Genomic DNA, 12,680 nt, shown 5'->3' on the forward strand with positions numbered 1-12,680 from the left:
AATGACTAATGCCAACTACTGTATACATTTATTACACAAAAAACAGCTGTATCCACCCACAATAGTCATTTAAAACAACATTTCCAGTCAATAAATCTAATCAATAATTATTAATTATTATTATTAATTATAAAATCATCCTTTTTTAACAACAAGGACTTTTCCTTGTTGTGCCAGACTTGTTGTGCACAGTAGCCAATTTAAGCTTCCAGTTAAGATAATGTTGACACTACACGTTGGTTGAGTGTTGACAGATGAAACACATATTTGTTTTCTGCCACAATCTGATCTTGCAGTGAAGTATCCACCTGTAGTGACTACAGCACTATATAAAACATATTGATATATTATTATATGGTATATAAACGCTGCACACTTCTGTGTTGATGCTGAGGGTGGCAGTACTACAAAATCCTTTCAGCTCCTATCACTTGAACTTGTTTAAAACACATGCTGAAGTCTATGTGTGTATTTACGGTATATTTAAAGGATACAGAGGTCCTGCTCTCTCTGCCTTATATGCACTTCTCGGCATCACATCATCCACCACACTTTCGTGTGTGTGTGTGTGTGTGTGTGTGTGTGTGTGTGTGTGTGTGTGTGTGCAGCCATGCATAGCAACAGACCAGGAATATTCTTGGAAACATGTGGAGCGAGAGGACACGACTGGGCATGCTCAGATATTCTCAACAGGTCGCTGAACACAATGCTACAGGTACCTGCATCCCTTCTTTGTCTCTTTTGTGCTCTCTAATTTTCTCTCCATCACTTCCTCCCCTCTGTATTTTCCCCTGATCACACACACACACACACACACACACACACACACACACACACTGAAGGGGAGCATCAGCAGCTTGTATTCTCTCTCTTCTTTTCTAAGAGGGCTGCCCTAATTCTTCTTGACAAGGGCTGGAAGAGCCAAGAGAACATCTCAACACACACACACACACATACACACACACACAGTGAGAGAAATATGTCACGTCACTTTTCATTTACACACAGACATGTGCGACACACACATCGGTGATGGACAACACATAGCCACATGTCTGTGCTACTGGCATTTTGCCTTAATTGCCTTTGTCACTGCTTTCAGAGCACTTTAGTCCAGCTCGCCTAGTTTCCTCAATCAACTCATGTCACTGGCTTCCATGCGATTGGATCTGCTCAACACGAGTAAGTCCTGACAGCCCTCTGAACAGAACCAAAGGGTGATAAAAATGCTATTTGTCTAATATGTTATTATTAATTTATCTGTGTTCTATGCTAAGCTATAATTATAATCTTATACTAAAATGTCAGAGTCAACACAACAGGACATGCTTAGATGTCAAGCTGCCAAACTGTGTGTGCTATGTACAAATTAATGGTTTGTGCCTGCATAGGTCTGCATACATGAATAGTGTGGAAGCATGAGTGTCTCATTTTACATGGGAAAACCACAGAGCGACATCGGGGCAAGAAGGTAAAAGTGGGAGGAGTGAGGGTGGTGGTGAGGGTTTTTTCTCACACCATGCTTTTCTTTATCTGGGCGCTGATGCCGACAGTGCGTTTGTGCTTGTGCATGTGCAAGAAATAAGCAGAGACGAGGGGCTTCTACATGGGAGCACAGACAGAGGGGGAGGCAGCATCCCCGGAGGAATGTGACTGGGGTGGAGATGACTTCACTACATCAGCCAGTTTCTTCGCTCTGTCTCTATTTCTCTCTGTCTGATTTACTGTATGTCAAGCACTCTTACTCATCAGTCTAAATCTGTATTTCAGTGACAGTTTGAGAGGTTTGTCTTTATTTCGTGATAAAGGTAAGAGTAAAAAAAATATATGCAGATATAATCCGTCTGGATATCACACCCAAAATGCTAAAAAGTCAAACGGAGCTGGCAGAATTTATAGTAGATGCTTTGATTTGTTCTATTATGGATTTATGTCCCACGGGGGCAATCTACACGAGTGTGAAAATAAAATGTCACAGGATTAAAATGGGACTGTGTATTTTTATGTGTGTGTGTTGGGCTGAAAATGTCATCAGCTGCCTGACTGATGCGGAGGTGCAGCAGCACGAATATCTGCCAGCGAGTGTGCGTACATGAGCGCTTAAACACTTTTTAAATGCACGTGTTCACGTATAGTGTCTGTTATTTATGTTTCCCAGCAGTATGTGTGAGCCCATACGCTGTCCTTCATGTGAAATTGCTCCCTAGGGCTTTCTGTTGTACATCGTGTTATTTATGATGCCTACTTAGGCTTAAGCACATTCCTTCATGGTCCAATCAGCACAGTTTTTTTTTTTTTGACCCGAAGCTAAACTACTTAATTATTCTCAGGATTGTTTCAGAAACATTTCTCTTACACTTCTATATGTGTGTGTGTGTGCACGAGCGTGTATGCCTTTGCCTTTGAGTCCTCACCTGCATTTTAAAATAACACCACAGCTGTCTAACCTTGAGAGTAAGGCCAATGTGTACACCTCTACTCATTATTTCTGCATGTAGTGGTGGAGTGGTACACAAATGGTTTGTGTGTGTGTGTGTGTGTGTGTGTGTGTGTGTGTGTGGCCCTTAACCTTTGCCAATGACTCTCTCTACCTCTCCATCAAATCTTTAGCAATTCATTTCCTCACCGCACCTACACAGCGTGGTTTATGGAGTGGAAAGACTAAGCGTCAGCCTGTGTGTTTGTAGGTGTGCTTTCTCAAGATGCATGCGGTGTACAGTAAAATTAAAGACACGCGCCGAGGCACAGGGCACTTACCGGCTGAAGATTATCACTAGGCACAACTTAGGTTATCCGGCATTACAAAGCTGGCTCGCTTAGAGGTTAGATCACCATGGTAACCTACGCTGCAGGGTTAACCTGATCTGGAGCAAATATGAAGATGTGACCAATCTGATCACTGTAAAATCTGTCATCATTCATACGAGATCCTACCAAGGATAAAGTCTACAAGAGAAAACCTAAGTACCTACTGTATGAGCACTCCTCTTCCATAACAAAAGCTCAAAATAACTCAAGGAGAATGTGGTGAAAGCTAGAAATAAAAACTAAACCCTATCAGGTATATGGAGAAAATGCTTATGTCCCAGGATTAGAAATGAACAATGAACATGCCAGTCAGACAAAAAACTACCTGCAACATGCGAACAACAGCAGGAAAGAGGTTGACAGTCATTTTCACCAAGTGCATAAATCTTTACAGACCATAAAAACACACTCAAAAACAGACAGAGGTAGCGCAAGACAGATAAGACAATGGCTTCAATTCACCGCAGCTCCAAAGGAGCTTCTTCAATATATCTTTGTCTTACTGATTGCGAGCGCCACTGTGTTCTCATCCAAAATCATTCGTGCACCCCCGCTGCTCACAACCACATGTAAAGAGACTGAAAAAGTTATCGGCGGTCGTGTCAGTGCACACACTCACACACACATCCTTTTGTGCTTTTCCCTGGCATTGAACTGGCGCACAGCAGGCAACCCTGTCCTCCCTTCAAAGTGATGGTTGTCAGTGCTGTCTTCAATAAGAGAACCATTATGTGAGCCGTATGGGGCCAAAAAGGTCAACGCAATCACGTTCCATGGGCGGGAGTGGGAGTGAGCGACCTGAAAATAGATAGCAGGTCAGTCGTGACTTGTGATATTAAAGAGCTGGGTTGCAGATTAAGTGGTTCGCCCCTAAAACTCAGAGGAAAATATTTGGCTGTGCGGTGAAAGATTGTGTGCAGTTGTTTTACAAGAGAAACAGTAAAAGCAAGCATGATGTGAACCGTTACAATCAATGGTGTGAGGTCCACAGGGGGATATGGAGCATTTGACCCTCAGGAGGTGTTTCAGAGTCACATCTTCAGGGAGAGAACAACACTGGCCTTATGTTATCACTTCAAAAAAATCTCTCACCACCACTTTGCTGCCAGCAGTTCGTCAATTCTACAGAACCTCTGTCAACACAACGAGGAAACGTAGCTTTTGAATCTGAATACTTATCATACTCAAGGTGAGTGACACACTTGTAATTAAATCCATGGCCTGGAGTCCAAATACAATTATAAATGTCAAGCGTTTCCCTTCATTTTGCCTCAGTAGTGCGTGTCTGTTTTTTAAGATCTAGCCTTGCACAGCCTACATGTATCCAACCTACTTTCCATCCTTTTCTAGGCTGTGGCCCAATAACCTGAAGTGTCTTCCCTCTCTTTGCTTTCCCTGCTGAGATTTAGGCAACTCACTGTTTGCATGTCAAAGCCTCACATATTTTATGTAGGGTGTGGTAATGTTTGCTCTCACGAACCATTATAAAGAATTAATGATGAGCCTGGACTCCATTACTCCAACATTACTCCAAAGCCAATAGACAAAAATATTAATAACTAATGACTACTAATGAAACAATAATGACTAATAGCTAAAGAGCTGTGCAGATCATAGTGGAGCGTAGCAGAGAGTAGAAGAGCATAAAGGAGCAGTAGAGAGAGAGCTGGGTGGAGCACAGTGGACAGATTCTCTCTTCTAGGTGTCTAATGCCAAACATTTTAGCTTTAATTTTGGAATGTTGATTTTTAGATTTGGACTCTCTCGGTAGACAGTAGTGTTAACTTTTAATGAGAGGATGTCCCAGTGAGGTGAGGGTTTTGCAGTACTGCCACCCGCAGCATCAACAAACCAGTATGCAGAGTGTATATACCACAAAATTGTTTTCACAGATACTGTGTGGTGGAAACTCAACTGTCTTTGTTGTCTGTTTTAATGGCAGTTAAGTAGCCAGGAAGAAGCCTAACCATAACAAATATATATATGTGTGTGTGTGTGTGTGTGTTGTGGACAGTATCAACACTTTCCAAAGGAAATTTAAAAAAACACTTGAAGCAGAATTTAAAATAATTGTTGAGCAATATGTTTACGCCACACTCAAAAAAAACTGGTGTAGCTGCTGGTTCTGTAGGCAACGTGATCGACTGACGGGGAGACAAACTGTTCTCTGGGTATAAATTAAAAAGTCAGACCAGACCAATGACAGAGGAGCAGATGGAGCAAGCTGCAAGGGCAGCAGGAGCCAAACAGCGTAGAAACATATAACAATATTAGCGCAGTGCTGGTTGTCTGAACCAAGTGAATCACATTCACCTGCATCACAGGTGTAAAACATCCACTGATGAGATGACCAGCTGGGTTTTCAAAGCCAATGCTTCACCCAAATGAATTATGCATCAGGCATATTAATATGAATTTGGAGGGACTAATGCAGCTGGAAGTAGGAGATCGTATGCAGATGTTAAATTGATGTAACAGGCTCGGGCATGTTCTTGTGGTCACGCTGCATTCAGCATCAATGTAACACCAGTCGACAGGCAACAGCACCAATTTTATTAGTTAGTAAAATGAAGAAACAGATGAATGCAAGAGGAAATAAGATGTTACTTGTGCTTTAATTTGGTTCACTTTCAAACTGCCAATATATGGCTGCACGCACAACCATGCTGCCAAATGAGCCCTTTCAAAATCAAACAAAGGCCAGGTTTTATACTGGGAGACAGACTACAATCGACCTCTTGAGCACCATGACGAGCATATGATTACCTCTGCCTGCTGCCAAATGCTTCAAACAGTAGGCCGTATGCGCCCTGTGTGGGAAGCCTCCACTGAATGCGGCGATCAAGCGACTGTGCGAGTGTTTAGATCGGTTCCACTGGTGAGGAAACACACGTCTGTGGAACCACCTGTAGTTTTCCTGAGGCAGTGTTTAAGTGATACATACGAGGTAAAGGTTAGATCCAAAATCGATGTATGTCTAAAACACTCTAGACTTTAGTAAACCACAGATTATGTACTTTAAGGTGCCTACAGTAGGAATGTACTCAATCAATTATGTCGTCTCAGTCCACACAGATCTTACATAATGAGTATGTGAGCTCATATTTGGTCTGAGAAGAAACACCTAAAGCTGCAGGACTGTGTGCAGCTAAAAGCTGTTACAACCAAACCTTTTTTGAGCGAATCCATTAGGATCACAGTGGTTGCACGTCCCAGCCTTCAGGCCTGCACAAATATGACCTCGTTTTCAAATTTGGCCTCCTTTTATATATACAAACCAGCCTTAACAATTTGTCAAGACATGAATATACATTTTTTTAAAAGCTGCCAAATAATGTGACTTTGCATTCACTCAGATGCAACAGTCATATTTATTCACACACACTAGATGAAGACAGACCAAACCAAAAAGAAAAAAAAACACCTGCCCCTCAAATTCTCATCTACACTACAACCCATATGTTGTGGCAACTGTAAATACTAGCAAGAGATGACATTTTCTATCCTTCAGAGAGAGCCTGAGAGTTATTACTCTCCACTGTTGCTATGATTGCTGATAGTGCTGGGATGCATGGAAAAAAAAATAGATGGAGAGGTGGGAGAGAGAGGGAAATACATGTCAAGAAGTGAGAAAGTCCTTGGGAAGAAAACTATTTAGCTCCTAGTGAAAAACCAGCTCCTTTTCATTACTCTCTGGGTCATTCTTTTGGGTCTGCAAATTTTTGCATTATTTCTCACTTCGCTCTCATGCTGGGAGGAAATAGAATTGATCTGAAATGAAGCAAACCATCAGCAGCGTAGCACATAAACATGCTTGGGTGAGTGCACAAGTACCACCAGCAACATGCATCTTAATCCATAATAATACATCCACATTTAGCAGCTGATTACAGGTTTTATTTAGAATCTGCATCTGCAAAGTGGCTCGTAACTAATGTCTTTAAATAAATGTAATGTGTGAGAAGTACCACAGAATTTAGCCACAACCTTCAAACCATCTACCTAACCTACAGGTAGACTACAGACAATGTAGCTTGGTGCCATCTCTTGCTCAAGTAAACGACACATAAATGACGTAATTCATCAGACCAGGCGACCTTCTTCATTTCCTCGATGGTCCACTTCTGAAGCCCAGCTCTCAAAAGTTGCTCAGATGTTAATCTTCTTGCCCATTTTCCCTGCTTCCAACACATCAACATCTAGAACTGACTGTTCACTTTGTGTTTAATCCAGCCCACCCCTTGACAAGTGCCTTCTGTAATTACATAATCAGTGTTATTCACTTCACCTGTCAGGGTCAGGTTTAATGTTGTGGTTGATCACAGCAGTTCAGTAGATTTATAAAGTCACTTCATATGGAAATACTGCAGTTTCTTTAAAACTGTAATTACGTATAAATTAACATACATTCCACTACAATATTTTTATTCAATATTAACTTGAGACTTCTTCTGCAAACACTAAACTTTCCTTCTAATCTTCTTCTTCTAACTTGTTGGAAATATTTCGAGCACTGTTTTTCTGTGTATACATGTCTGAGTGCAAAATAACAGGTAACAGTCTGTGTGCAGCCCCGATCAATGACCATAATGGAATATTTGGACCTGAGGCTATTCACCACAGAGTCCCCTGGCTCCAACATGTAGGTGGTAACGCTGAAGTGAATCAGGGAGTGATTTATTCTTCTTTGACTGTTCCAGTGTGGGTGAGGAATGGTTTGTGTGCACGGTCATTTATATACGTAGCACAACAGCATACAGTATGCGAGAACATACTTTTATGCATGTGTGCCTTTGTGCCACACAGTAGGCTGACTTGGTGGAGTATTGATCTCAGCTGATACTTTAGTCTCTCCCATCGATTAGCAGAAAGTCTCAAGCAACGCTACTAAGTCTGAAGAAAGCTCCTGATGTCCCTATAGCATCAGAGCGTTGGATGAAAACAAGATATAATTATGTCACCTGTTAGAAAATTGCCAGTTACCATTTCTCCCGGAACAGGTGACAACATTTTAAAACCAGAATGCATGCTGAAGCTGATTTGCATTGGAAAGAAGTCAAATTAAGTCATCATTGCAGATTTATGAACTCACTTCCATTAGATGCACTCAAATACATTATTTCTCATTATACGTCTCTTGCTCTTCTTTTCATCCTAGATTATTAGTGAATGGCAGCGACAATCATTGCAGCCATATAACATATATTATAACACATTACCTGATATAATGGCCGCTCATTCTTGAGCCATTCTGTCCTCACTCTAACATCTCCCTACACACACAGGGGGGGACCCTTTAAAAAAAGTAGTAACCATGGTGATATCATACACTGCCCATTGCATCCACTTACAAAACAATGGCAAATGCAAAAACACACACTTTATATGCTATAATCTCACACCAACATGTACAGTAATTGCATGCACACACACTGCTGGCTGTAACCATGGCATTCCTACTCTCCCTCAGGTTGTAGCTGAGAGGACAGCCTTCGAAACACACTCCCCCCTGGGGCCTGGGGAGCGTTGGGTGACTCAGACATTAGCAAACATGTTCATATATTCTGCTGGAGGATGACTTGATGTCTCTGAGGAGATGAAAACCTTCTGGAAATGCACTGACTACATTATCTGAAGAACACAGCCAGTGTAGGAAACAGTTTGAAGGGCGCCAGCATCAGTGCAGGGGTGTGTCAGTGTCATACCTACACTACAAATAGGTGTATTTAACAAGTTATTGGTAGTATAGATGGATTTATGTGGTATGTTTTGCATCATTTCATGTTTAGAACATACAAATTGTGATCCTCAAATAGTTGATTAAGGACAACACAAGGTGCATCAACTTTTCCAGGTTACAATCTACAAACTAAATTACAACCAAAACTACAACAATGCAAGAACTCTCTCGGGAAGTTGCCCAGAGAAAAACAGCAGAAACGTAAACAGGAAATGAAATGTATAGTTTCAATTTCTACAGCTAGATTCAATATCTTTGCCACCCCTAAGATCAAACCGGTTTTTCTAGATTCAGGAGAAGAAACCTATTTAAAACAAGACTTCTGTCTGCAGCATTTGAATGACTGCAGGCGCGACAGATTTACATATGATCAGATCTACAGGCACAGCACCCAATGAAATGCTACTGCTTATTTACTCATTTACATTAAGCTTTAAAGAGCTCATGTTTTGGGTTTTCTGTTCTGAGGTGGGTGTTTATATTAGACATAGATGCCCAGAACTTCAGGTGAACGTGTCCTTGCACCACTTGACATCCAGCATTATGAAGGTTCGTCACTGGCTATCCATTTTGGGCTCCTACACCTACTCCTACTCCTGTTCCTGTTCCACCCACCCTCTCAAACCAGCTGCCACAGCTCCACAAATGTTCATCCAGAGGTCGATATGTATCGCAGACAGCGCTTTTTTCGTCTGGGAAAGAAAATAACTTTGTTTACTTTTCTCGATGACAAAACCCATAAAACAACAATAGGAACAGTTACAGGCCTGCAGCACAAAGCAGTGTTTTCTTTAATCACAGCACTTTACGGAGGATTGTTTTCACAACCTGACCCGGTATGCAGCAGGATTTTGGGCTATGTTGTTGCTGAAGGATGGTGCTGTTTGGATAGGGCCAATCCAAACTGATTCAATGCCAAAGGAAGTGTTGCCTTATTATAACAGGTATTTACACTTAACTTTAACTTTAAACTCATATAATCACTTGTATCAAACCCCACATTAAGCACACAATGGCAACCTACAGTATTTGACAATGACAGCACAGCTTCAATTGGTGTTTTTGTTGTTAAAATGTTGTTGTTAAAATCTCTCTATAAACACTTACGGGCATATTAAGGATCCCTGTCATGGTATCAGACATCACAAGCATCCAGGGAGGGGACACATTTCATTTGATCCCCTTACTGGGGGGGTCATCGGAACATGTGGCTGACATGTGAAGCCTGTAGCTGGCTGTGGATCAGCAGTGTGGCACAAATAAAGCACATTTCTGTTCTTGTGCTGAAAGGAAAATCCTCCCTGAGTGGGAAGGGGCTTCTGAAGAAGGGTTAAATACACACACACACACACACACACACACCAGCCTTGTTCCCCTGCTTGCCCCTGTCTGTTTCCATCCCATCAGTGAACATGTACATTACGCATTACGCGCACACACACACTAGATGACAGCTCTACTGACAGGTGACAACAACAACAACAGCAACAGCGAGCCCATCAGCTGTCAGAAACTCCTCTCACAGACCCAGCACAGTTGGGGGGATAGTGACAAATTAGCTTCAGCTCCATCGTTTGGCTAAAAGTTGCCACGATCTGTCGCGAAAAGGAAAAACAGCGAAAAACGTGAGTCCAGCGTCGCCGCGACGCGGAAGTAAACTCGGATTGAGTTGAAACACATGTGACTTCCAGCTGGAGTTGGTTTTGTTTTTGTCGTAGCCCCTAAAAAAAAAAAACCCCAAAGCGCACACCTTTCCCCTCGCTTACCTGCAGGACACTGTGATTTCAACTTTGGTGGCGGGTATGGACGCGTTGAGAGGGTCGAAGTCGCCTATCGACGCCATGTTTAGGAAAGTGTTGTTCATCCTGTCAGGAATTGTCAACTCTCCCTCTCTCTGTGTGTGTGTGTGTGTGTCCAAAAATCAGTTTTCCTTCTTCCTTCCAGCCCCTCGGAGCGGAAGACAGCGACAAACTGTGTGCGCTCCTTCCTCGGAGAGAAGTGGAGCAAAGGTGCCAGAGAGAGAGAGAGAGAGAGAGGGATGTGATGTCACTCCTCTCTCTCTCCTCCTCTGTGTGTGTGTGTGTGTGTGTGTGTGTGTGTGTGCATTTCTTTCTCCTCTCCCTCTTTCCTTCATGCCTCCCTGCCGTCTCCTCCCCCCCCCCCCCTCTTTCTCTCCCTCTTTCAGTTCAGTTCAGCTGACTTTTATTCACTTCATTTCAAATTCAGTGCTGCAGATTTAGCCACTGGCATGGAAGCAAGGACAGTGAGGGAGACAGAAAAGAAAAAAAGAAAAGGTGGTCAAAGAAATAAATAATAATAATAATAATAATCACTTTTGCAAATTATAGTCTTTTCCTGTGTGAGGGCAGTTCTCCTGCCCTCACTCCTCTCATTCACATCGGCTTATGCATACTTTCTCTGGAGTCTTTTAACTGAGACCTTCAGAACTTGATAATCTAGTCTTAGTTGGTGTAGCAGCATTTTCACTTTCTCTGCTACGCACCTGTCTACAACAGCTCTCTCTCTCTCTCTCTCTCTTCTCTCCCCATCCGTGCTGTGAGGATAAGCATCTGATTTAATTAACTGAAAGGGAGACCCTCCGCTGGCAGAGAGGAGGATGACAGCATGATGAATGTGAAGGAATAAGGAGGAGAGTCGCGTTATGAGAACATTGTGTGTGTGTGTGTGTGTGTGTGTGTGTGTGTGTGTGTGTGTGTGTGACACCACAAATACATTGAACTCTATTCCTCTAGGTATGGGTGTTTGAGTACATCACAAAGTAGGTGTGTGCTGTCAAGAGGAGTGCAATAGATAGTGTATTACTAAAGAACACAGTCCTTCTTACATGTGTAATTACCTCTCTTGCATTACTTGTGCAAATAAGCAATGTCAGATGTATCATAATCTGCCCTGCAGGTGAAAAAAGAAAGCGCCAGTGAGGTTTTTGCTCCGTTGTGTAATCTACATAAATGTGTGTTTCTGTGTGTGTGTGTGTGTCTGTTTAGATGGGAGCGTCACAGGATCTCAAAGTGACGCATCTCTGTATTACTCAGTGTCTTTACAGGTCAACCACATCTCTAAATATAGTCGTCTTACACACACACACACACACACACACACACACACACACACACACACACACACACACACACACACACACACACACACGGACACGTGCCGGCACACCCTGGGCTGCGAGTGTGGCGCGGTGGCAAAAACCATTACAGCACCTTTGTGCAAAAAAAGTCCTGGCACCACCCTGCGTCTGCACGGCTGGCTGGGATCACACACAGGCAGGGGCTAGTGTAGAGGACACACACATATGCATGTACAGGGGGATCCACATAGAGAGACACAGGGCAACACTGGCTTAAAGATGCACACACAGTACACGAGCACACACACACACACACACACACACACAAAATCCTTTCAGACCACGCCGTAACGTTGTCACCCATTAATCGTGATTCTGCAGCTGAATTCCTGGACATGCATAAAACATGAAGTCGTTTGTCACAAACAAATGGCTGCATAATTATGACACATAACCTTGATTGCAATTGCATGTAACCTACCCATACAGCACACACACACACACCATTGTGTTCACGATTTCCTTCTCTTTCCTGAAGAGCATAACATTTTCTCCTAACTATTTATCCTTTGCCTCTGGGCACACGTTATAATGAATATTTATGAATGTAATTCAGCTCCGTTGACATACTGTATGTTGGATTATTTCATTTGCTTATCAACTTTTAACAGTTGCACAAACTGTTGACCTCCTACTGGTGCTGCAGGTAAAGTTAGGGAAATCATCAGTGGGATAGGAATAATCCTTTTGGTACCAAATAGTTGTGTCAGTCATCCCAGTAACCACATGACTAGCTCGGCCAAAAATCTCTTTAAGTGCACAAGTCCTACTAGAGCATTAATGCATTTATAACATCCAGCCGTATCTGAACTGGTACAGTAAATTTGATAGTAAAATACATTCACAAATTCAAACTGTCTCTGTGAATGAAGCACAGATGTCATGCCTTCAAAGCCGCTTCCCTCTGATTTCACGGCAAAAACGCCTTGAGCGCCACATTAAAAACGTCGCTCGCCTTCGTTCTCCTTCATTTTG

At 42.5% G+C, this 12,680-nt stretch overlaps 1 protein-coding gene across 1 annotated transcript in view; it reads right to left on the reverse strand.

Moving 5' to 3' along the window:
* The window catches only part of LOC113164673 (copine-8), a 54,357-nt gene extending 43,776 nt beyond the window's left edge, over positions 1–10,581 (reverse strand). The window contains exon 1 of the mRNA XM_026364067.1: positions 10,315–10,581. Within this exon, the coding sequence (XP_026219852.1) occupies positions 10,315–10,412 (98 nt within the window). The 5' untranslated portion in view covers positions 10,413–10,581. The remainder of the gene's footprint in view (positions 1–10,314) is intronic.
* Positions 10,582–12,680: the final 2,099 nt, after the last annotated feature.

Source organism: Anabas testudineus, chromosome 23 (genome assembly GCF_900324465.2).
Source record: "Anabas testudineus chromosome 23, fAnaTes1.2, whole genome shotgun sequence".
NCBI classification, from domain to species: domain Eukaryota; kingdom Metazoa; phylum Chordata; class Actinopteri; order Anabantiformes; family Anabantidae; genus Anabas; species Anabas testudineus.